Source organism: Heloderma suspectum, chromosome 14, assembly GCF_057233095.1.
Source record: "Heloderma suspectum isolate Gila_16-S chromosome 14, 16-S_ref, whole genome shotgun sequence".
In the NCBI taxonomy this organism is placed as follows: Eukaryota; Metazoa; Chordata; class Lepidosauria; order Squamata; family Helodermatidae; genus Heloderma; species Heloderma suspectum.
This window is the reverse complement of record NC_139471.1, coordinates 25323244-25345937: the sequence shown is the minus strand read 5'-3', so window position 1 is coordinate 25345937 and position 22694 is coordinate 25323244. Positions and strand designations below refer to the sequence as shown.

Sequence of the window (22694 nt, the reverse complement as noted above, 5' to 3'; positions counted from 1 at the left end):
AAACAAATGGAAGCTGACCAGCTCCTGGTCAGTTGAAAGGCTGATCAGGGAATAGGGATTCAGCCTGTGCTGGATGGGGTTACACTGGAGACTCAGTCTCGCCATCTGGGGGTACTTCTGGACCCGGCCCTGAGCCTGGATGCCCAGGTCTTGGCAGTGGCTAGGAGTGCATTTGCGCAGCTGAGGCTAGTGCGCCAACTGCAGCTGTTCCTGGGGATGTCTGATCTGGCCACAGTCACGCATGCCTCGTTACATCTAATTTGGACTACTGTGACATGCTGTGTGTGAGGCTCCCTTAGGAAATTCTTCAGAAACTTCAGCTGGTCCAGAATGCTGTGGTCAGACTGTTACTGGCATCACTGGCTACTGGTCTGTTTCTGGGCAGAATTCAAAGTGCTGGTTATGACCTAAAGCCCTGCACGGCTCAGGACCAGGCTACCTAAAAGACCGCCTTCTCCCACACGAGCCTGCCTTAAGATCCTCTGGAGAGACCCTTCTTTTGAGAGCCCCGCCTTCAGAGGTGTGTTTGGTAGTAACACAAGAGAGGGCGTTTTTGGTGGCTGCTCCCAGGCTGTGGAACTCCCTCCAAGGGAGGCTAGATCATGCCCTCTCTGCTGTCTTTCCACAGGCAGGCAAAGACCACTTTATTCAAGAAGGCCTTTGGCCTAAGTGGGTCTGTTCAGTTGTGTGCTGTTTTTTATTTTCTTATTTTTTATTTGTAATTGTTGTATTTTATTGCATTTTACTTTATTGTTTTAATCAGTTTTAATTGTGCCTGTAAGCCTCCTTGAGTGCCATTTTTTGGTAGAAAGGCAGGGTATGAATCAAATAAATAAATAATAGTGTGGAATTCAGTTTATTTAGGCCTCCAGGAGATCCTCCTCCATCAGGACTAGGAGCATAGTGGTATATGTGTGAGAGAGAACATTTTGCTTGCAGCTTCCTTCTCTACCTCTCTTCTAAGTGTGTCTAAATATAAAACAACTATGCTGGGGGAGGGGGGGAGTACATTTGCTCACTTTCAGTTCCCACGTGCCAGGCTTTCCTGGGGCTGGGAAAGGTGCTTTTCCCAGCTCTGGAGGATGTGAGGTGCTTCCTTGACTGCCCCTTCAGTTGTGTCTGGTGCAGGGCAGTGGTTCGCATGAGTAGGTGGCAGCATGGGGGCTGGGGGGGGGCGACAAAAAAAGTGCGGGGACAGGACTGCTGTGCATGTTGGGGAGAAATCTCTGCATGGCTTTGTTGGGTGGTTCAAGGCCTCTTCCTGGGTTACTTTTTAAAGATGCTCAGGTGTCCCCCAAGGTAATGGGAAAATGCTGGATGGAGAGGATGAGGCCAGTGTGAATTCTAGAACGATGTCTTGAATCCTGGCGTGTATTCGTGATTTTCTGAAAGGTGTTTTGTTATTCATGTGTAGAAGGCACCTGCATTGCGTTCACAGCTGGCGTTGAGGGTGGCAGGATCAGGCTGTTGCTGGGGCCTGACAGCTCTCATGGGACCCATGTGTCATGGGAAGAGCCTTGTGGCCAGATCCAGCCCAGACCCCAGCTCCCACAGTGGTCAGCCAGATGCTTCCCAGAAGCTTGAAGGCAAGAGCTGTCCCCCTGGGGTCTCCCCCAGCATCTTCCTCTGAACCTGGGAGCTTCATTTAGCGCCAGTAGCCACTGATCAATCCATGGAGGGTGTGGAGGTCTGTTGAACCCCCTTTTAAAGTCAAGAGCCATCTCCACCATCTTGATTTATTCTCCAGACAAGACAAGCCAGAACAGAGCTGGCAGCCTTCAGCCTGGTATGGCAACATGCTGAGATGAGGCTGCCTCCATCTCCCTGGGGCACACAGGGAGCCCTAAAAGCGCTCCAGAAGCTGGGGGCCGAACGTCCTGGCATCAGCCCCTTCACCCAGCTCTTGTGACGTTTTGTCACACATTATGATTCTCGGTCATAAGGAAATCCACAAGGGCCTTGCAGAGTAGACACAAAAATTCAGACTTTCAATTTCATCACAGCAATCAACTGATAACCTTGCACAGATGAAGAGAAAGAAAAGCTTACTTGTCATTTTGTGCCTGTGGCTTTTCGAAAGGTTTCAGAAAGAAATTGTCTCATCTCCCCACCCCCCACCCCAAAACACGCCTGGGGTGGGATTCATCCTTTTGGGCCTCAGAGTCTTCAGTCAGTATTGCAACATGCGGATGAGTGAGCAGACACAGAATATCTGGGGAATAGGAAGGTTAATAGTCATTAATGACAGCGACCGGGGGGCGGGGGGGACGTGTCAGGAAAATTTTCACTTGGGAAATGTTCTTACCCAATTTAGCTTGATTTAATTTAGCAAACAAAGCTAAAGAGGTGTTCCATGTTAATTTGACGAGCTGTATAAATTTCTGGAAAGTTGTTTACTTGGAAATTAGTTTTATTGGAAGCTGCATCAATATTTTAAGACATGGCATAGCATCCACTTTCTGGAAGCATTTCCACCCCACATCCCTCATTATGGGGCACTGGGCAGATGGATGCTGACCCCTGGGACTTGGAGGAGAGGCTAGCTTCCATCAGCAAAACGGCTCTGGGCACAAATGTAAGTCCCTGATCCATTCAGAATGGCTGTAACCTGGCTGATCTCATGCAGTTTCACACTCACAGTGGCTGGAAACCGTGATCCTTGGCCTCCTGCGGGAGCCTGGCTCCTGGTAGGGAGGCTTCTCTCTGGAGATGGACAGAAGCGTCTGGTGCCTCTGTGTTCACCGGTGGAGCTGTGAGCCTCGTTCCTCCTCAGGAGCCTCCTACGGATCAGTCTCGGTGGGAGGCAGAGTCTTGAAGGCTGCTTTGCTGCAGGAGCCAGAGCACTTTCAGCAGTGTGTGCGTGGGGGGGGGGGGGTCTTTTACCTTTCTGTGCTCAACCTGGTCTTGGAAAGACTGCAGGAAATAGTGGAGGGATTGCGGAATGCTAGGCAGAGAGGAAGGAGATGAGGATGCAACAAACTGGAAATATAAAGGAACGAGGAGGGAGGGGTAAAGCTTTTTAAGGAGGGGTGGGCAGCTTGGACATAGTTATGGAAAGGAAACTCTGTTTCTTTCCAAGCTTCTGGTGGCCTTGAATCCTGGATGATCCCTCAGAGGGAAGCAGGAGAGAGAAGACCCTCCCCCAGTCAGTGACCATCCGGATGCTCACAAGCTGGACAGGGTGGGAGAGAGCCATCCCTTGGTCATGAGCCCCCCAGCATCTGGCCACTGGATGTAAGCTGCTTTTGGGGAAAGGGGCGTTGTGTGGAGCAGATGCTGCAGAACCTGCCTTGCATGGGCCCATCGAATCCGTTAAAAGAAGCACCGTGAAAGATTCTAGGGCTGCTGCGGGGGCCTGCTCCTTGGCCTGTCTTCTCGAGTCGGTGTCTGGGGCTTCTAGCATGTGCGCGCGCTGTGCTGTCTGCTGCCTTAGAAGTGGGGGGCAAAGGGGTTGCTTTGCTTGAGCTGCCAGTTCTGGCTCTGTGTGTCTGGCCATTGCAGTAACCTCAGAAAAAACATTTTAAAAAAGGAATCCAACAGTAAGCTTGTTTTAAGAACATTCACAGTTTTAAGAACGTTCATTAAGAACAGACACAATGAATCACATTTAGCTTGTTAATTCCACTAGTACAATTTTTTTTTAATGGTGGCTCTTTTTGATATCACCCTGTGTCTGTGGACAATGAAATCATGAGGAAGATCCTCAGTGGAGTCAGTCTCACCATAACAGAGACATGTGTAGCAGGGAAACCTGGCATCATCGAACTTCTAAGACGGCCGGTAGCATCAGTGGAGAAACTAGCCGAAGTGAGTTCGCCTCTCACAGGGGACTTAAGGTTGTCTCAACATGGCTTGGTCTTAAGCGCAAACAGGGAGCGGAGACCTTTCTGGCCCTGAGTGTTGGAGGTGCTGCTTTAAACGCCAGGAGTGCCTCAGGGGGACTCCCTCGAGGGCCTGTGGAGGGCGTGCTCATCTTTGGAGGATGGCAGGGGAGGCCTCCTGGCTCGTCCTGAGGACAGGACTATGGGTGGTGCCAGGCCACCCTCCTTTCAGGCCCCGCCCCAGTGGGATCTGCTCTTCGGACAGAGACAGTATGGAAAGGGGGGGGGGGGGGCTGGCCTTGCCTTGGCTTGCACTCCAGTCCACATGGCGTGGGGCAGCGGGGCCTAGCAGTTCTCTTGCCAGAGCTCAGTGACCTGTACTTTTTAGGCACCCAGCAAAATGAGGTGGTGGAGAGGGAAATGGTCTTCAAGGAGAAAAGTAGCCAGCAAGGAGGGGATAGGCTGGATCTTCTCCTTTTGGGGAACTGAAAACAAACAAAGAAACCATAAGGGATTGTTTAAAAATGCAGCCCTCTGCCATTTGAAAGTGATGTGATCAGCTCTGCCATGGCAGACCTTGGCTAGTTTGCTTTGCTGTTCAAGTAGATCCAGCCCTTGTGGGTCTTTTGACCCAGGAGTGGGAATCCTCTGCCTCTTAAAGCCCTGGAAGCAACTCTGTTCCCCAGCGTGCGGGGAAGCATCGCTCAGCATGCATTTCAGTGGCCAAAGAGAGAGAACCTTTGCTTTCTCCCCCACCTTCCCCATCCCCTGGTGAAAACCTGTCTTGGATCAGCACTCACAAGCCCCTCTGTGTCTTTCCTTATTCTCCCACCCAGCAGAAAGCGCTTTCAGTCGGAGAGTGGAAAGCAAATTGCAAAACAACTTCGAAGAAACTAACAGCAGCTCTCAAAACTCTAGTGGTAAGTACTTGTACATATGTGGATGCTGCTGCTGTTATCTTGCAGTGGTCCCTTTTTTCCAAAGTGTGAGCAAGAGGAGGAGGGGCTGTGGTTAAATTGGGCTTGGAGCAGTAATCTGGGGGCAGCGGGGTGGGGGAGACAAGCTCTGGCCGGTTTCCTGTCATGCTGCCATTTCCCAAACATCCTGGCTTCCTTTCCACTTTGCGGACTGGCCTAGTGTCAGAGGTCTTACCTCTTCATCAGGCCCAACACACATATCTCTACAGGAAGATAGCCAATGGGAGGTGGCACAGCATTTGTTGGGCATCATAAAGGCTACTTGAATATGAGCCAACAATGTGATGTGGCTGCAAAAAAGGCCAATGCTGTTTTGGGCTGCGTTAATAGAAGCACAGCTTCCAAATTCCCGGAAGTACTAGTTCCCCTCTGCTCAGCACTGGTTAGGCCTCATCTGGAGTACTGTGTCCAGTTCTGGGCACCGCACTTTAAGAAGGATGCAGACAAGCTGGAGAGGGTTCAGATGAAGGCAACGAAGATGATCAGGGGACTGGAAACAAAGCCCTATGAGGAGAGACTGAAAGAACTGGGCATGTTTAGCCTTGAGAAGAGAAGACTGAGGGGAGATAGGAGAGCGCTCTTCAAGTACCTCAAAGGCTGTCACAGAGAGGAAGGCCAGGATCTCTTCTTGGTCATCCCAGAGTGCAGGACACGGAAGAATGGGCTCAAGTGACAGGAAGCCAGATTCTGGGTGAACTTCAGGAGAAACTTCCTGACTGTTAGAGCAATGCGACAGTGGAACCCATTTCCTAGGGAGGTGGTGGGCTCTCCCACACTGGAGGCCTTCAAGACGAGGCTGGACAGCCACCTGCCAGGGATGCTCTGACTTGGATTCCTGCATTGAGCAGGGGGTTGGACTCGATGGCCTTGTAGGCCCCTTCCACCCCTACTATTCTATGATTCCATGATACTTGTGTCATGGTTTCCATAGAGGGATTTCCCTTCTTTGTGGATGTTCCTGGATTGAGCTCCTGCCTGTTCAGCAGGCAAGATGGGTCAGAGGTACGCTTCGCCGTAACAGAGTCCCATGGGGACCCACTCAGAAAAAGCCCACGCTATATCCCCGTTTCAGAATGTGTGTGCGGGGGGGGGGGGGGGACGACCAGCCCATGACTGAAGACTAGCACGCTTCTCCCTGACATGCGAGCTTTCCACAGGTAAGGTGTTTACTAGCATGGAGAAGCATTCAGTCATTCATTTCACCTACATTTTAAAGTGATGTAGTCCCAGGAGGACCAGCTGTACCACACACCTGCTCTGAATGTGTAGATCATCCCTGGACATTGATGCTTTCGGACCACAGCAGAAGTGGGGGTGTGGTGGGTGGAGATACTTTTCGGGAAGCAGAAGCTGTCCTGCTTCTCACTCATATAGTTTCGACACACACCCCCTTCACCCGTGCCAGCACCCCCTCACCGTGTGAGGACCGGCATGGGCTGGGCTGTTCGATACACCCCTGGCCAATTGTCCATCTTCCCTGTGCTGGTTCGTGGCAGACAAAGAGTTGGAGAAGCCGGTTGACCTCAGACCGCCCTCCCCGCTCAGTCAGTGTAGAGTAAGAGGCGCTGGGTGAGTGCCAGTTGTTGGGGAGAGGAAGAGAGGAAAGAGCCCTCGCCCGTGAGAAGGAAGGGGGTGCATCGTGGGGACTGTTCTGATGTATGGGGCTGGGGGGAACCATAGCATGCAAGCAAAGGAGCTTGACAGAATGTAAGCTAAAATACAAGGGAGAATGGGTCTTTCTGCATTCTGTGATGTTCTTTCTGTGGTCTTAAACAAGGCACTTGCCTGATTTTTACAGATCTTCCTGGCTTTTAGGTGATGGATCACTGTAAATTTGCCTGCAAATAAAACAGCCCTTTCCAGCCAGAGAGTGCGCTTTCCTTGCTTTGAGATGAGCACAAGTGTGCTGTTTGTGTTGCAGCAGGCTGCCGGGCAGTGTGCGAGAGGGGCGGGGGGATGCCTGTTGCTACCTGCAGGTTTTAGATGTTCTGCTGTTGGAATAATGAAGGCTGTCGCCCTATGCACAGTTAATTCCCTGGGAGTAAACCTCATTGAAAACAATTGCTTCTGAATAGACATGTATAGGATTGCACTCTACCAGTTGGGTTTTGTTTTGTTTTTAAATTACAAGAGCATCTTTTGAGTTAGTTAATTCACAATTTTTTAAAAATCTAACTGGTTAATGAGCTAAACATTGCAGCCCTGGTTCTAAATAATGTATGCAGTAAGAACCACCTTAAAAGTCTCTCTCAAGCTACTCCCTCTACCTACTTAGCATGCCTTCTGACGTCTCAGACTTCTGCAGAAACCTCTGTGCACCACAACGTGAGCTAGAGGACATTCCCAAAACTTGCCACACCGCTTTCTCAGTGACATTCTAGGCTGCTAATGGTTTGGGTTGGTTCATTTGTTTTTTTGACTTAGTCTTGGGGGTGGCAGGAATTGGGGACTAAGGTTGTAGCAGAATTGAAACAAAAAATGAAACCAATGTCCAGTTATACCAGTTAGAACCTAAATGCAGAAAATGACATTTTTTTCCCTTTGCATTTCTATAAACAAGCTTGAAAGCATTGGTGCTCATGGTACACACACGTGTATATTCATGTCTGTGTATTGTGCAATCACACCTGACATCCTGAGAATTTCAGTTTTCTTTTAAGCACATTTCTGCACCTTAACAAATGCAAAGAGAGGCTTGAAAGTTGGGTGGACAGGGCCAGGTGAGCTGCCAAGAAGCCAGAGGGTAGGGTGGATAGGACTTAGAGAAGAGATTGAGGCTTCCGTGCCATGTCTCCCTATGAGTAGGCAAACTCTGAATTGATCATTCATAGGACTTGGTGAGGGTGACCAAAAGCCATAGGTAAAGACCGCCAGGGGGTGACAGTTCACTGCCTCCTCCTGATTGCTGGATGTTCATCTAAGCCCCCAAATCTCTGGAGGTCTCAAATGGGGGAGGCCCCAGGCCCAGTCTCTGGTGGCAGGGCTGAGAAGGACCTCTCTCTCGGGCTGCCAGTCAGAGTAGATAGCGCTGGGTGAGATGGGCCAAGGTGCCGATGAGCCACCGCCTAGGGGAGCTTCTGTGTTCATCAGGAGCACCATCCCTCACCCTGTGGGGGAGCGTCTGCTTGGCACACAGAATGTCCCTGGTTCAGTCCCTGAGAGCATCTCCAGGTAAAACAGTATTCCAGGTAGAGACTGATGGGGGAGCACACACCCCCCCCGCTCCGCCTGAGACCCTGGAGAACCATTGCAGCCAGTTGAGAGTAGCTCGATGGAGCCTTGGCCAGATGCGTGAGAGGAGGACTCTTGTCGTCTTCTATGGACTGCAGCAGGCTGAAAGGGCTCCTTTCTGGGACCCAGCATTAGTCATGGCTTGGCGGGGGTGCAGGGGGCCAGCAGGCTAGCTTGTGCTGCTCCTCCATCTGCCCATCCATTTCCGTCATAGCTGTGACGGCTGTGAATCTCTCCAGATAAAAAGCACACCCACTAGTTGACTTCTTCAAGTGTGTAGCGGTGACCTCCATGACTACTGAAAGTCGTACTTTTTCCTCCTCCTTGCCAGCTTTGCTCTCCTGCTTGTGATAACTAAGCCCCCAAAACTCACGACAGTTCTGAAGCAGAAGACTCCGTATTGATGGCCGCTCTCTGAGATTGGGACTAACTTACAGATAGTTGTGGGGATCTAGAGAATCAAGTAGGTGGACAGTAATACGTAGGCATTCATGGATGGAATGTGCTGCCACAAGATGTGCAGAGCCCTCTCCTTCATAGAAGGCCAGCAGAGAAAGGCAGACGACCGAGGGAGAGAAATAGCCCGTCTCAGTCAGGCTCTAGATCCATGCAGCCGCCTCCAGTCAGGGACTCCTGGAAACCCCACAAGCAAGGCAGGAGCAGCAGCCTCTCCTCACTGGGTCTGTTCCCAGGCCCTGGAATTCGCAGGTAGGCAGCCTCTGAGCAGGGAGGTTCCTTTCAGCTGTCCCACCCCATCCAATGAAAATACCTCCCCTTTTCCATGTTGCGCCAAGTAAAGCCTTTAGGCTAATCCGGCTGTAAACATGTCTCCCTCCACCCACAAAACACACAGACACACACACATGAAGGAGTATGGCCTCCATGGTAATTGTGTCCTTCTTCCTGTAGTAGTGGAAGAGAGAATGCAGTTAATTTCAGGGTGGATTCTTTCCAAGTTCCCAAAGGATGCTTCAAACATTGCCTTTTCTCAACGTGGGCCTTAAAGTCCGTGCCACTAAAAACTGATCCCGTTGGAGGTTTTCCTCTGATTATATTCTGTCTGTCTGGTAGCTAAGCCTTCTAAGCTTCACGTTGGTCTCGGCAGGCCTGTGGGCAAGAAGTCTTCGTTTCTTGGGCAAGGGCATGCTTTGCAAGCGGCAGATCCAGGTCTGGTCCCAGCTGCTCCAGGGAGCAGGACTGGGGCAGCCCCCCCACCCCCCGAGACAGCCCAGACAGACTGTTCAGTCTGCCTCAGGACAAGGCCCCCCCTGAGCAGCTGCTCTCTGTTCTCCCCAGTGGCAGTGTTTCAGAGCAGCCTTCCAGCATCTTGGCATTCTTCTTGGCACTTGGTCCTGCAGGGTTGCGTGCAGACGAGATGGGGCAGGTGAGCTCCAGAGGGCTCCCATGGGGCAAGGGGCTTCTTTCGAACTTACACGTGGCTGTGGCCCACCAGCAGATCCCACACTGGGATCTTCTCTGGCTGCTGTTGCTGGCGCCACCTCCCCTTCCCGGGGACTGAAGCACCCGGCGGCCAGTTTCTCAGCGTGGGACAAGGTCGTGCACCTCCCATGTCTGGCACTCACCTCCATGCCAGCCTCTGAGATGGAAGAGATGCAGACTCCTCCCTCTCAGCCTGAGATCGAACACGGAGGAGGCGAAAGGGGAGAGGGATTTCCTTAATGAGGTCCTCGTGGCCCACTGCCTGGCTCCCCCCGAGTTTAGCCAAAGTAGCACCACGAGCCCGGCGTCCCTCCACAAAGAGTAGTAAGGGGAGCATCACCCCGGTCTCCCAGCAATCCACACCCTGATCTTGGGCAACCAACTGAGTGCCGTTAGTTCCCCCACGGGAGTGAAGAAGGAGAGAAGGTGCTATGAGAAGAGAGAGCCACTGAAGTATACAGAAATACCATGGATTCAGTCCAGCGGTTTTTGAATACTGTTTGTCAGGGGCGCTGGTAAAAAGGAAAAAAGCAACACTCTCTCACAAAGGGATTCCAGAATCATGAAATGCGGTCCAAAGTGCACTGGGCTAAATACATCTTTTTTTGTGCTGCCAAGGTGGCTTCCTCTCCCATCGTTGTGGCAGCAACTGTGTGGACAGCCAGCAGCGGCAGTGTTTCTTTTCCTGCTTATTTACTGGACTGATGTACCACTTCTCACCAAGTGACTTCCAAGCAGCTTACGATAACAGTAAAACGAACGCAGCCCTAGGAGCGCAGCCTAAGCCAGGACAGAAATACTTCCCCAGACACCCATGACATTGGCTGCTGCGCCACAGCCACAGGGGCTTAGCTGAAGGGCCCTGGGCACGCGCTCCTGCGGGCGCTGTCTTTCTGCACCCACGTGTCTCAAGGCCAGCCTGGCTGAGCAGATGAGCAGGCCCCCGAGCGCTTGTGGGTGGCACGGATACTCTCCTTGGTCTCAATGTCTGCATCTCTTTCTTTTTTGCAGAAACGGCCAGTCCCCTGGTTTCAAATCCTTTACCGCTTTTGCAAAGTAAGTGTGATGGATGTCTGTACTGCTGCGCCTGGGGGCTGCTTCTTTCCAGCCTCTTTTAAATCCCACCCAGCTAGACTCCCACCCACCCCGCCCACAGATGTTTGGCCACTCCACAGTTATGCACCTTAAAGGACCGATTCCACTTGTATTGTATTGTTAGCAGGGGTGTAAGTAGAAAAGAAATCTCTTGCCGCTGCTTTTGTCAGTATTGTACCCTCCCCCCCGCTCTACTTTAGTTATCCCCCTTTCGTACTGTGCCTTGAACTGTTGGCGGCGCCCCTTTTTTTCCTCTTAAAGAAACCACTGAACTCCACCCCGATAGGCCGCGTGGCAGTCTTCAGAAGCAGCATTTTACAACGGTGGTCTTGAATTTCAAAGTGCCGCACGTGCGTGTTCTTGTTGCGATCCTTACAACACCCTTTAAGGGAGGCCAGTATTCTTACCTGCTGCTGAACTTCCTTGCGGGGTGTTCTCTGCGCCTGACCTGTGCCTGCTCATCGCTGGAAGCGTCCCTTGGAGAGTCAGCATGATGAGGAGCCATCATGGTGCTCCGCAGGGCTTAGGGTTCTGAGACCGAAAAACACCAACCCTTGACTAAGTGGTAGTGTGGAAGGCAAAACCGAAGCACTTTGGCCACGTAACGAGAAGACAGGACACCCTGGAGAAGATGCTGGTGCTAGGGGAAGCGGAGGGCCAAAGGAAGAGGGGCCGACCGAGGGCAAGGTGGATGGAGGATGTTCTGGAGGTGCTGGGCTCGACCTTGGGGGAGCTGGGGGTGGCGACGGCCGACAGGAAGCTCTGGCACGGGCCGGTCCGTGCAATCGCAAAGAGTCGGAAGCGACTGAGCGAATAAACACGCACAGTGTTAACTCAGTTGCGTAGTTCTGAAGCAGAAGGTGTGCATAATCACCTAGTTACTGATGAGGGAGATGAGCGTTCTCTCCGTTAGCTAATGGCCACAATCCAGTGGTGCGCTTTGTTGTGCACTTGCAACACGTGCACCGCGAGCCTGGTGCTGTTCCTCCAGTGGTTCCTTTGTCATTCCCACGAGCCGCTTTTTTAAACTTCTCTGGTTTCAAAGTGGCTTACACTGAAATAGGGGAATGTTGCTGGAGCTAAAACACCCCAGTAAGAAGCAATGTGCAGGTGCTATTGCTTGCATATGTCCAGCATTTCTCAGAAGTATCCACCTCGCTTAGTTGCATCAGTTCCCCAAGCACGACCCCAGTTTTGCTGGGCACCCTTGTGCCAGTAGGAGGACATCTGCAGGGCGTGAAAGCATGCAGGGGGCCCCACGCCGTGGAGGCCTCCGTGGGTTGACTGGCCACACATTCCTCTGTTGGTGGTTTCCCCTGGGTGCTCCCTTCCACGTGAAGGCTTGCACCAAGTGCTGGCTTCCCCTCGATCAGCTTCTCCCCAGGGTGAAGAGACTTCAGCCGGTCCATGTGGGGCTTCCTCACTCCTAGGTGCACCATCGCATTTGAAGCTTTCTCTCAGCTTTGCGGTCTTTGCTCTTGAATTAGGGAACTGGCAACAAATCACACTGCTCCTCCTCCTCCCGGTGAGGTCTGATCACTGCTGAACAGATTCAGGTGTAGTGACTGGGGCATGTGTGCCGCTTGGCCCTGGATGCGAAGGCCCTGCTCTCTCGGCCTCCAAAATCCTTCTCAGCAATGCAACTGCCCACCCGCTTACCCCAGTCTTATACTCGCACACTTTGGGCTTCCTTTTGTGTAGCGGTTTACATTTCCCCTTGTTGGGTTTCTTTATTATGATGATTAATCTGGCCCCCATGCTGTTGAGATTGAATGCTAAATTCCTCTTCCCAAATGTCTTTGCCAACACCCCCACACACACACTTCAGTTGAATCCATGCTGGACCCAGGACTTGATGCTACCAAGACCTGCTTGGGGTTTGTTGTTGTTATGGTGTATTACATTACTATACTGCCCAACAGCCAAAGCTGCCCGGGCAGTTCACAAAACAAAACACATCATAATACAAGAAAATAAAAACATAATATAAAATCTCTAACATACACATTTTAAAGCAATTTAAATAGCTAAAATATTTGCAATGTTTTATCTTGTCTTCCAGTTTGTTGTTCAGTCGTTCAGTCGTGTCCGACTCTTCGTGACCCCATGGACCATAGCACGCCAGGCCTTCCTGTCCTCCGCTCTCTCCCGGAGCATGCTCAAGTTCATATTCATTGCATCCGTGATGCTATCTAGCCATCTCATCCTCTGCCGTCCCCTTCTCCTTTTGCCTTCAGTCTTTCCCAGCATCAGGGTCTTTTCCAGGGAGTTTTCTCTTCGCATTAGGTGGCCAAAATATTGGAGCTTCAGCTTCAGCATCTGTCCTTCCAATGAGCACTCAGGGTTGATTTCCTTTAGGATGGACTGATTTGACCTCCTTGCAGTCCAGGGGACTCGTAAGAGTCTTCTCCAGCACCACAGTTCGAAAGCATCAATTCTTCGGCGCTCAGCCTTCCTTACAGTCCAGCTCTCACAGCCATACATTACTACTGGGAAAACCATAGCTTTGATTAGACGGACCTTTGTCGGCAAGGTGATGTCTCTGCTTCTTACTATGCTGTCTAGGTTGGCCATAGCTTTCCTCCCAAGGAGCAAGCGTCTTTTAATTTCATGGCTACAGTCACCGTCTGCGGTGATCTTGGAGCCCAAGAAAGTAAAATCTGTCACTGCTTCCATTTCTTCCCCTTCTATATGCCAGGAAGTGATGGGGCCAGATGCCATGATCTTAGTTTTTTTAATGTTGAGTTTCAAACCAGCTTTTGCACTCTCCTCTTTCACCCTCAACAAGAGGCTCTTGAGATCCTCTTCGCTTTCTGCCATTAGGGTGGTATCGTCTGCATATCGGAGGTTGTTGATAATTCTCCCAGCAATCTTAATTCCGACCTCTGATTCATCCAACCCGGCATTTCTCATGATGTACTCTGCATATAAGTTAAATAAGCAGGGTGACAATATGCAGCCTTGTCGTACTCCTTTCCCAATTTTGAACCACTCGGTTGTTCCATGTCTGGTTCTTACTGTTGCTTCTTGACCCTCGTACAGGTTTCTCAGGAGACAGGTAAGGTGGTCTGGTACTCCCATCACTTTCAGAATTTGCCACAGTTTGTTGTGATCCACACAATCAAAGGCTTTAGCGTAGTCAATGAAGCAGAAATAGACGTTTTTCTGGAATTCTCTTGCTTTCTCCATGATGCAGCGAATGTTGGCGATTTGATCTCTAGTTCCTCTGCCTCTTCGAAACCCAGCTTGTACTTCCGGTAGTTCTCGGTTCGCATACTGCTGAAGCCTAGCTTGTAGGATTTTGCGCATCACCTTGCTGGCATGTGAAATGAGCGCAATGGTGCGGTAGTTTGAACACTCTTTGGCGTTGCCCTTCTTTGGAATTGGAATGTAAACTGACCTTTTCCAGTCTTGTGGCCACTGTTGAGTGTTCCAGATTTGTTGGCATATTGAATGCAGCACTTTAACGGCATCATCTTTTAGGATTTTAAATAGCTCGGCTGGAATACTGTCATCTCCACTAGCTTTGTTGTTAGTAATGCTTCCTAAGGCCCACTTGACTTCACTCTCTAGGATGTCCGGCTCAAGTTCAGTGACCGCACTATCATGGCTATCAGGGACATTCAGATCTTTCCTGTATAGTTCTTCTGTGTATTCTTGCCACCTCTTCTTAATCTCATCTGCTTCTGTGAGGTCCCTGCCTTCTTTGTCCTTTATCATGCCCGTCTTTGCACAAAACGTTCCCTTGAGATCTCCAATTTTCTTGAAGAGATCTCTAGTCTTTCCCATTCTGTTGTTTTCCTCCATTTCTTTGCATTGTTCATTTAAGAAGGCCTTCTTGTCTCTCCTTGCTATTCTCTGGAACTCTGCATTCAGTTGGGTATATCTTCCCCTTTCTCCCTTGCTTTTCACTTCCCTTCTTTCGTGAGCTACTTGTAAAGCCTCATCAGACAGCCACTTTGCTTTCTTGCGTTTCTTTTTCTTTGGGATGGATTTCGTTGCTGCCTCCTGAACAATGTTACGGACCTCTGTCCATAGTTCCTCAGGCACTCTGTCTATCAGGTCTAATCCCTGAAATCTATTCCTCACCTCCACTGTATATTCATCAGGGATATACTGCCTTTCAAATGGGCTGTTAACCCCTAAAATGCACTGCATCCTATGATCCAAATATGTCCCTTTTTGCCATTAGCTTGGAGTTCTGTGGCTTCCAGAATATTCTATCCTGATGGGATGGCATTTTATGGCACCTTCTTTTTTTCTTCTTTTTTTAATCTATTTTTCTTTTTTTGATATAAATGAAATAGACAATACCAGCAACATAATCAAAATCTTCAGTCTCCAGCATTACAGTATTCTGAGGAAGAAAAAGGGAGGAAAGCAAAAGGGGGGGGGATTATATCTAAACTTCAATAAAAGCAAACCAAATACCCATCCAGTTGCAGATTATACCTATACAGCACTCTTCCAAACATTGCAGGTATTATTAAATCTTCAATCTGCTGCACCATAAACGGTGAGCCTTACCTTTCAGTGTCATAACCTCAGTCTTATATCAAAGGAACGGGAGCAAACAATCCATTTCCATTGGCCATATATTACCATTCAATTAACATGTATTAATAAATATTAAAGGTTTAACCAGCAAGGAATAGTCATAATCATAATCCCATGATGATGATGATGATGATGATGATGATAAAAAGAAAAAAATTAAGAAAAAGATAAAAAGCAAAAAAACCATTTGTATATTTTAAGTAATATCGTATCTGAAAATATATTTATATGTGTACACACACATACACACACAAACAAGAATTTTATTACAGTATAACATAAAAAAGGAGAAAGAAAACAGAAATATGCAGACATTTACTCTGGCATACTGCCTAGACATTTTATCAACTATCACCCAAACAGCACTTCGGAAAAATAGTAAAAAATGGCTAAATTCCAACTCAGGAGACTGAGAGAGTTGGTTCCCTTGTTTTAATTTTAATACCAGTGAGGAATGACTCTGCAGCATCAGGATTTAATAACCTTTTCATCTGGCCTTCAAAAAGAATGCAAAATGTAGCCGGATATTTAATATGATATTGCAAGTTAATTTGCTTTGCCAAACTTCTCGCCTTGGTAAATTGCTGTCTTTTGTCAGCGATTTCTTTAGTATAATCAGGAAAGAGCATAACCTTGTCATTTACTCGTCCCCACCGAAGCTCACCTCGTTCTCTTGCCAGTTGCATAAGATAATTTTTTGTAGAGACTCATGAAAATTGAACAATAACAGTCCCAAAAGTCCCTTTAGTGCCACGTATTAAACCATGAACACGATATGCATGCTCAATATCAAGTAGAAAATCAGATGGTAAAACCAATAGCTCATGCAAAAGTTTATCCATAAATTCAGCCAGACATATATCAGTAGCCATATCTTTAATACCAAGGATACGAAGATTCACTCTGCGTGTGAAGGCCTCCAGTTGAGAAATTCGAGCAGACAAAATATTATGAGAAGCTTCCATAGCAGTTTCATGAGCAGTAACCTGATCTTCGAGAACATTAACCTTCGATTCCATCTTTTGAAAAGAGATATTAATTAATATGAAGGACAGTGATTGAGTCCTGAATTGTTTCAAGCTTCTTTGACTGCACTGATATCTGAGAAGACATAGTTTTTATCAAAGCAAGCAACTCCTCTTCATCTCCGGCATTTCTAGAAACCTTTGCTGGGAGAGCAATTGGGGGAGTAGGTGGCGTTCCCAGACCTTTCTTTTTTCCCTTTGGTATTGCCATCCTCCACTCTCCAAAGCACAAGCCAGTATAATTGCAGAAACAGAAAAACAAACACTTAGGCAGATTTAATTGCAAGTCCTCGGATATTGCTGGTAGTTTAAATTCACAAATACTAGCTAAAATTGGAGCTCGTCTGTCCTTGAGTCTCCTAATTGCTTAGGAGTTTCAAACAGCATTCAGTAGATGATACTCTGGCTACTAACCTTAGATTCCAGCCCTTCTGCTCCTCTGCAAAAGCAGCTGTTCTTCCCAGATTTCATCGGGATGGTACTGTAAGCTTCCCCTTTTAATTCCAGGGGAAGTTAAAAAGGTTTCTCAACCTTTTCATAGCTGTTTGAGATAAGCAACCTGCGGAGCTCCACAAGTCACTGCCAGGACAACATGGCTCCAACCGGCATTTTATGGCACCTTCTTGTCATATGAGTTTATTTCTCTGTCTTGGGTGGGTTTCCTTGCTTGCCTCAGGCTGCAGCCTCTTGGTTTTATGAGTACTCTTTATTAAGGCCTCATAGGCCTTGTTCCTGCAGAGCACATGTAGCTGTCAGTGGCTGTTAGCATGTTAGCTAAATGAAGCCTCCTGGCTCAGAGGCAGTGTACCTCTGAATACCAGTTGCTGGCTGGAGGGTAACATCAGGTAAAGGTTCAGGCCTCCGTGCTGCACTGCTGGGCCACTGGTCACTGCAGGAAATGGAAATGCTGGACTCTGGATCTTTCGCTTGATCCATCAAGGCTGCCTTTCAGTGGGGGAGGGTGGATTAAAGGCATCATAGAAAAGGCAAGTTATGAGCTGGGGGGTGAAGGAAGCAGGAGAGAGAGAATCGCATGGGAATTCTGGAGGGAGCTCCAGGCATAAGGGCCAGCAATGAGGAAAGGTCATCCCACCTCCGCCATCACTGTGCTAATGAGGAAGCTTTGCAGACAGCACAACCTTCTCTTGCCCTTGTTTTCTCTCTCTCTCTCTCTTTCACACACACACACACACACACACACACCCTTTCTCATCCTTGCAGGAAGTTCTAGTTTCTTAAACCGGCGGGGGGGGGGGGGGCATTATTCCTCACAATTCCTTCCCTTCTCAGCTTCTAGATTTCTCTGTGAGCCTGGGAAAGGCAATCCCCAGTCTGCAACTCAGGATAAACAGGAGAACTTCAACTATACTTTTGTTCATAAACGACTTTGTGGTTAGAACAGCAAATCCAGATCACTGTTGCCCAGTTGACTTCAGCAAGTAAAGGCACTGAAGGTTGCAGGCTCCAGCTACCCATCTCTTTGGACTTAGCCACTGTGTGGGCAGGTTGCTTTCTGGCAGTGTCTGACCCCCCCCCCCTCTTTCTTTCAGAACCATACACCTGTGGGGCCTGCGGCATCCAGTTCCAGTTCTACAACAATCTACTGGAACACATGCAGTCCCATGCAGGTAAATCAATTGGTTGCTCTTACAAACCCAGCAATGAGCTCTGATTCAATAGTGCACGTTGGATGCGTCAGATTTCATGCTTCCCTTTGGGAGTGTTTAGGGAGTGTTTGTTGCGACAGAGCGATCCATGTGAGTTCTCCTGGAAGGTTCCATGGCAGGGATTTGGGGTCTTCATCTGTGGCTCTTTTCCGTTGAAAATACCTGTGTCCCCTTTTCAAAGAGGAGATGGAATTCCACTGTGGGTCCACTTCCAAGAGGGCTATGCTCATATGCCTTTGAATGTAGCTCACTGATGGAAGTCAGACCCACCTAACAGCCTTATCTGAGCTGGCTTCCCTGGTCCAGCATTCCTGGAGGCTTCCCAAGCATGGTGTGAGGATGGTGGTCCCTTATGGGAACTGAGAGAAAGCACTTCAAAATTGGGGGCAGGGGGTGAGTGGATCCCCACTTGGGGCAGCTCCTTAGGGTGCTGCTGACCCACCCTGCATGAAGGGGGATCCTGCTGGGAAGGGGGGTTTCAAAGTGGGGTGGTGGACAGCCCCTTTGGTTTCCTTCCACTCCACTCTGAAACACCCCCTTCCCAGCAGTTTCCCACTTCATGCCCAGGTGGGGAGGCACTTGGGATTTTGCCCCTCCCTTGATTTTCCTCACGAGGCACCTCTGAATCCCTGATGCAAGTCAGTGGAGGTGATCTCCACTGACTTGCATTGGGGAAGTAAGGGTCTGCCCTTTTTTTTCTTCTGTTTTCCCAGAAATCTGTTTTTTTCTGTTTTTCCGATGCCCTTCAGCCATGGTGGAGCGCTAAACAACATGATAACTCATGATGGGTTAAATAACCCTTACAGTAGACCATGGGTTATCACAGTGGGTTATTTTGGGCAAAGAAGCCATCGTGGATTTAAAAAATCCCGACAGACGACACAATAACCCATGATGGGTTAAATAAACCAGTCTATATCTCTCTCTTGTGTAACAAATGATGACAAATGGAGTTCTTTCCAGTCTCTTTTGTTTAGAGAGGGGCACAAGGCAGGGCTGTTCTCTTTCTCCATTGATAATTTGATTTGTGCTTGGAACACTTAGCGTATGCAGCTAGGCAGAGCAGATAAATTTATGGCTGTAGAATCATTGAATAGTAGGGTTGGAAGGGGCCTACAAGGTCATCGAGTCCAACCCCCTGCTCAATGCAGGACTCTGTCCAGCCTCATCTTGAATGCCTCCAGTGTGGGAGATTCCCCAAACGTATTTTAAAAAATTCTATGCAGCATTTTGGAAATTTATGGGGGCGGGGTTCCTCCCCAGTTTTCGCTTAAGAGGATGCAGTTGGTAATCAGGGAAGGAGGATTTAATTTTCCAGATCTTAGTTTATCTCATGAGGCTTATCTCTTATCTCATGCCAATGATTGGAAGATAACTTTTTCCTTTAATACTCTTCTGTCGGTTGTTTTGGCGTCAATTTATTTCACATCTCTTTCCAGCTGGATGGTGTTAGGACCCAGGCATATTAAACAGAGAGGAATGGTTCTACCTACGATTTCAGCAGCTAGACAGTCATGGCGCGTGATGTGTCGCCACCACAGTTTGATCCATATCTCATGCAATAAATTAACGTTATGGGGGAATCCGGCTTTGAAAATAGAGACGCAGCCCTTTGTGTGGAGGAACTGGGTTGACAGTGTATTCTGTGCTTTTAATCAGTTGATAGGATCAGACGACGAGTGTCCATGATTTTCAGTATTTTGACCTAGATGTCACTTGCCATCTAGTGCTGGTTGGCGGTATATTCAGTTACAGCGCCTTCTGGTGTCTGCATACGTGCCAGCAGCACTGAGTGCCTCAGCACCTCCTGTACTGTTGGAGGAATTAACTCAGTCTTGACAGAAAGCTAAGCCTACAGTATTACGTATTTATTTATTTCATTTCTATCCCGCCATATAGCTGAAGCTGTCTGGGTGGTTCACAAAAATTAAATAGTTGTTTATAAACGTCTTTTGGAAGGTAATAAAGTGGATATGCAGCATGTTAGAGAGGAATGGAATAGGGAATTGGAATGCTCTATGCAGCCAATCAATGGAAAGTTGCCCTAGCTTCCTAATGTACTCTTTCTGTAGATTTGAAACTGAGGCTGATTCAACAAAAATTGATGTTTCATATATATTGGACACCACAGAGGCTGGTTAAGAAGAACCTGGTAGATGCTGGCATCGCAATGCAGATAATGCATCGCTGAGGCATACATTGTGGGCATGCCCTGTGGTGGCTTCTTTTTGGACGGAAATTACTACCTACATAGCTTTTGTTTTTGAAAAATCTGTGATAATTGTGGATGCTCATGTGCTATTAAATTCTATTCCTGTGATGTGGGGATTAACAGTGGACTCTTGAGAGCCCTAACAATTGCAGCAAAACTTCTGCTCCAAGTCTGGAAGGATAAACACCTACCACCTTTCATTCAATGGAATGACGATGTCTTAAACTGGGGCTTGGCGCACTCAGGACCCACATTAACCATATTTCAGGATATCAGTATGACTCAAGTCCACTTGTGTGGAAGAATGACACAGTTTATTGATGGAGAATGGATGCAGAGAAAGCAAAAGCAAAGAGAGCGTACACACACCCTTAACTCTCTGTTCAGTCGCTGTGTGGTTCCCAGGGGAGCGACGGGCAGCATCCCATGAGGCTAGTTATCTGAGCACGTGGTGTGCCTGCCCCATCTCAGACGAGAACAGATACCAGGCCAATATGCTCAGGATTTTATAGGGCTCTCATCGTTTAGTTCAGACTGTCAGAAAACACACACACACACATCCCTCCCTTTACCAAGGCCTTTCTCTCTTGGCAGCAAAATAAGTTTCTCACAGTACAGAAAGAGCATCCTTTATCAGCTAGAAGTACACAGTGGGAAGAGCGACTACTGTGAACTGTTTTAGCTTCTGTTTGTAGCAAAAAGCATGGCCTTCACTGTTTGGGAATACAGCTATGAGAACTGACTCTAAAGCCAAGAAAATTGCCAACTGCCCTAGCAGATTAGTGTATGTATGCTGTTAATTACTGCATTATATACTGCATATCTCTGGGCACACCTGACTGCCCACCATTATTCTGGAACCAAATCCAGTACAGAAGATCTTACTACTCTTGCTGCATTTGAATATATATCTTACAGTCGTTAATTTCCTCTGGATGTTTATTTAGATATATGGACTGCTTATATTGATGTATATATTTGAAACAGAAGTATATACATTTTTATCTTGTTTTAATTAATGGTGTTTTGAAAAGTTACTGTGAATGGATACACTTTTTGTAACTTTTTTGTTAGTGTTGATGTTGTTTTGTAATTGCAAAAAATATTATTTGTTACAATTTTTAAATTTTAAAATAATAATAAACAAAGAGCCCAATGTCCCTTTCTGGAGAGGAGAAGCTGATTTTTAACAGAGCGATTGTGAGTGGAGAAGTTGTGGGCAGGCAGAGCTGCTTAGCCCGCACCCCCGGTGGGTTTTGCTTTGCTCCCACCATTCCATGGAATATGCAGGTTGGCCCTTGCTTGGTCAGGAAATTAGTTTCCCCAGGTTGTTCTGTGTGAGTTACGGGAATTGGGGCTGCTAGAGCCCCATGAAGGCATGGGCAGAGCCCAGCTAGTGCTCAGTTTTTTGCCTGGAGGGAACCAGGTAATTAGGAACACCGAGCAGGCCAATGGGAGAGTTGTGCAATGCGGAGAAGTGATGAGGGTGTTGGTGGGAGGCTGAGCTATGGAACGGGAGCTGCAGAACTCCACGGCAGATCCGTAGGGTGGTCTATAGTGCCAGTCTCCTTCCAGGGATTGTGGTTGCCTTGTAGTGGATATGTTTACCAGAGCAGAACTCAAAATGTTGGGATTGTTGTTACTCCACAGATCCATCCCCGGAATGTTGGAAGCTGGAGAAGGGGGGATTCCTGCCACCTTTTCAGTCTCTTACCAGTAGAAATGCCTTTAAAGTAAATGAAGCAATGAGTGTAAATAGCACATCCTTTAACCTCCTAAAGCGTTTCTATTTCATGCCCTCAGCTGACAATGAGAACAGCATGGCCTCAAACCAACCCAGGTCACCTCCAGCAGTGGTGGAAGAAAAGTGGAAGCCACAGCCCCACAGGAACAACACCAACAACAGTGGGTACCTATAAGCACCTCCAGGGGAGGAATAGGGAACAGGTGGCCCAGAGGCTCCGCTCCGTCTGGCTCCAGGCTGACCTACTAGCCCAAGGGCTGTCCCTACGAGGTGCTGCGAGGGCTCTCCGCTTCACCGTGGACCAGCCAGACAGGCCACGGGGCTCTTGTGCAACCTAAAGTGAACAGCGCGCCCTGTGGCCCTTGGCTGCTCACTCTCACACATAAAATGGTCCCTGTCAGGAGACTGGCCAACCTAGAAGGATTCCCGAATGCTCTGGAGGATTTTCCAGCTGCTAGAGCTGGCGATCCTGCCAAAGCCCTGGTCAATCTGTGGAACGGGGAGGTGATGACCCAGGTGGTTGACACAATCATTTCTAAGGGCCCCCTCGGAGCCACTGGTTTTAGGACAAGGAAGCAATTGAGTCGCCGACTACAGCATCTGTGGAAGGAGGCTCAGGACAAATCCAACTAAACACGGGCTAGAGCCCATTTTAAGGTCCATTCTGTGGTGGTGATGGCAGCTTAGACGCTGTCCTTCTCTGCCACTGTTGTAAAGGGGCTATGGCCTTCTGGGTCCCAGAGTAGTGAGAGGGAGTTCTTGGCAACCTGCTGTGATAAGTCTGCAAAACACTTTCCTGATAAAATCCCTCATACCCACTCTGACTTGGACTCTGTGTTGAGATCAGGTTGTGGAGTAGTGATGGAGGCAGCTGCTTGTACAGTCTGGAGGGATGTGTTTCCTCCTGTTCAGCCTGAAGATGAGG

At 48.5% G+C, this 22694-nt stretch overlaps 1 protein-coding gene across 28 annotated transcripts in view; it reads left to right on the top strand.

Moving 5' to 3' along the window:
* The window catches only part of ZNF618 (zinc finger protein 618), a 145812-nt gene that overhangs the window by 116777 nt on the left and 6341 nt on the right, over positions 1 to 22694 (top strand). For 15 of the 28 annotated variants that reach the window (XM_084821481.1, XM_084821487.1, XM_084821478.1 and 12 more), the window contains 4 exons: positions 4658 to 4741; positions 10481 to 10525; positions 17697 to 17774; positions 21829 to 21930. In XM_084821481.1, coding sequence (XP_084677607.1) covers positions 4658 to 4741; positions 10481 to 10525; positions 17697 to 17774; positions 21829 to 21930 — 309 coding nt within the window. The remainder of the gene's footprint in view (positions 1 to 4657; positions 4742 to 10480; positions 10526 to 17696; positions 17775 to 21828; positions 21931 to 22694) is intronic. The other 13 variants (XM_084821485.1, XM_084821497.1, XM_084821484.1 and 10 more) reach the window with 4 other exon arrangements.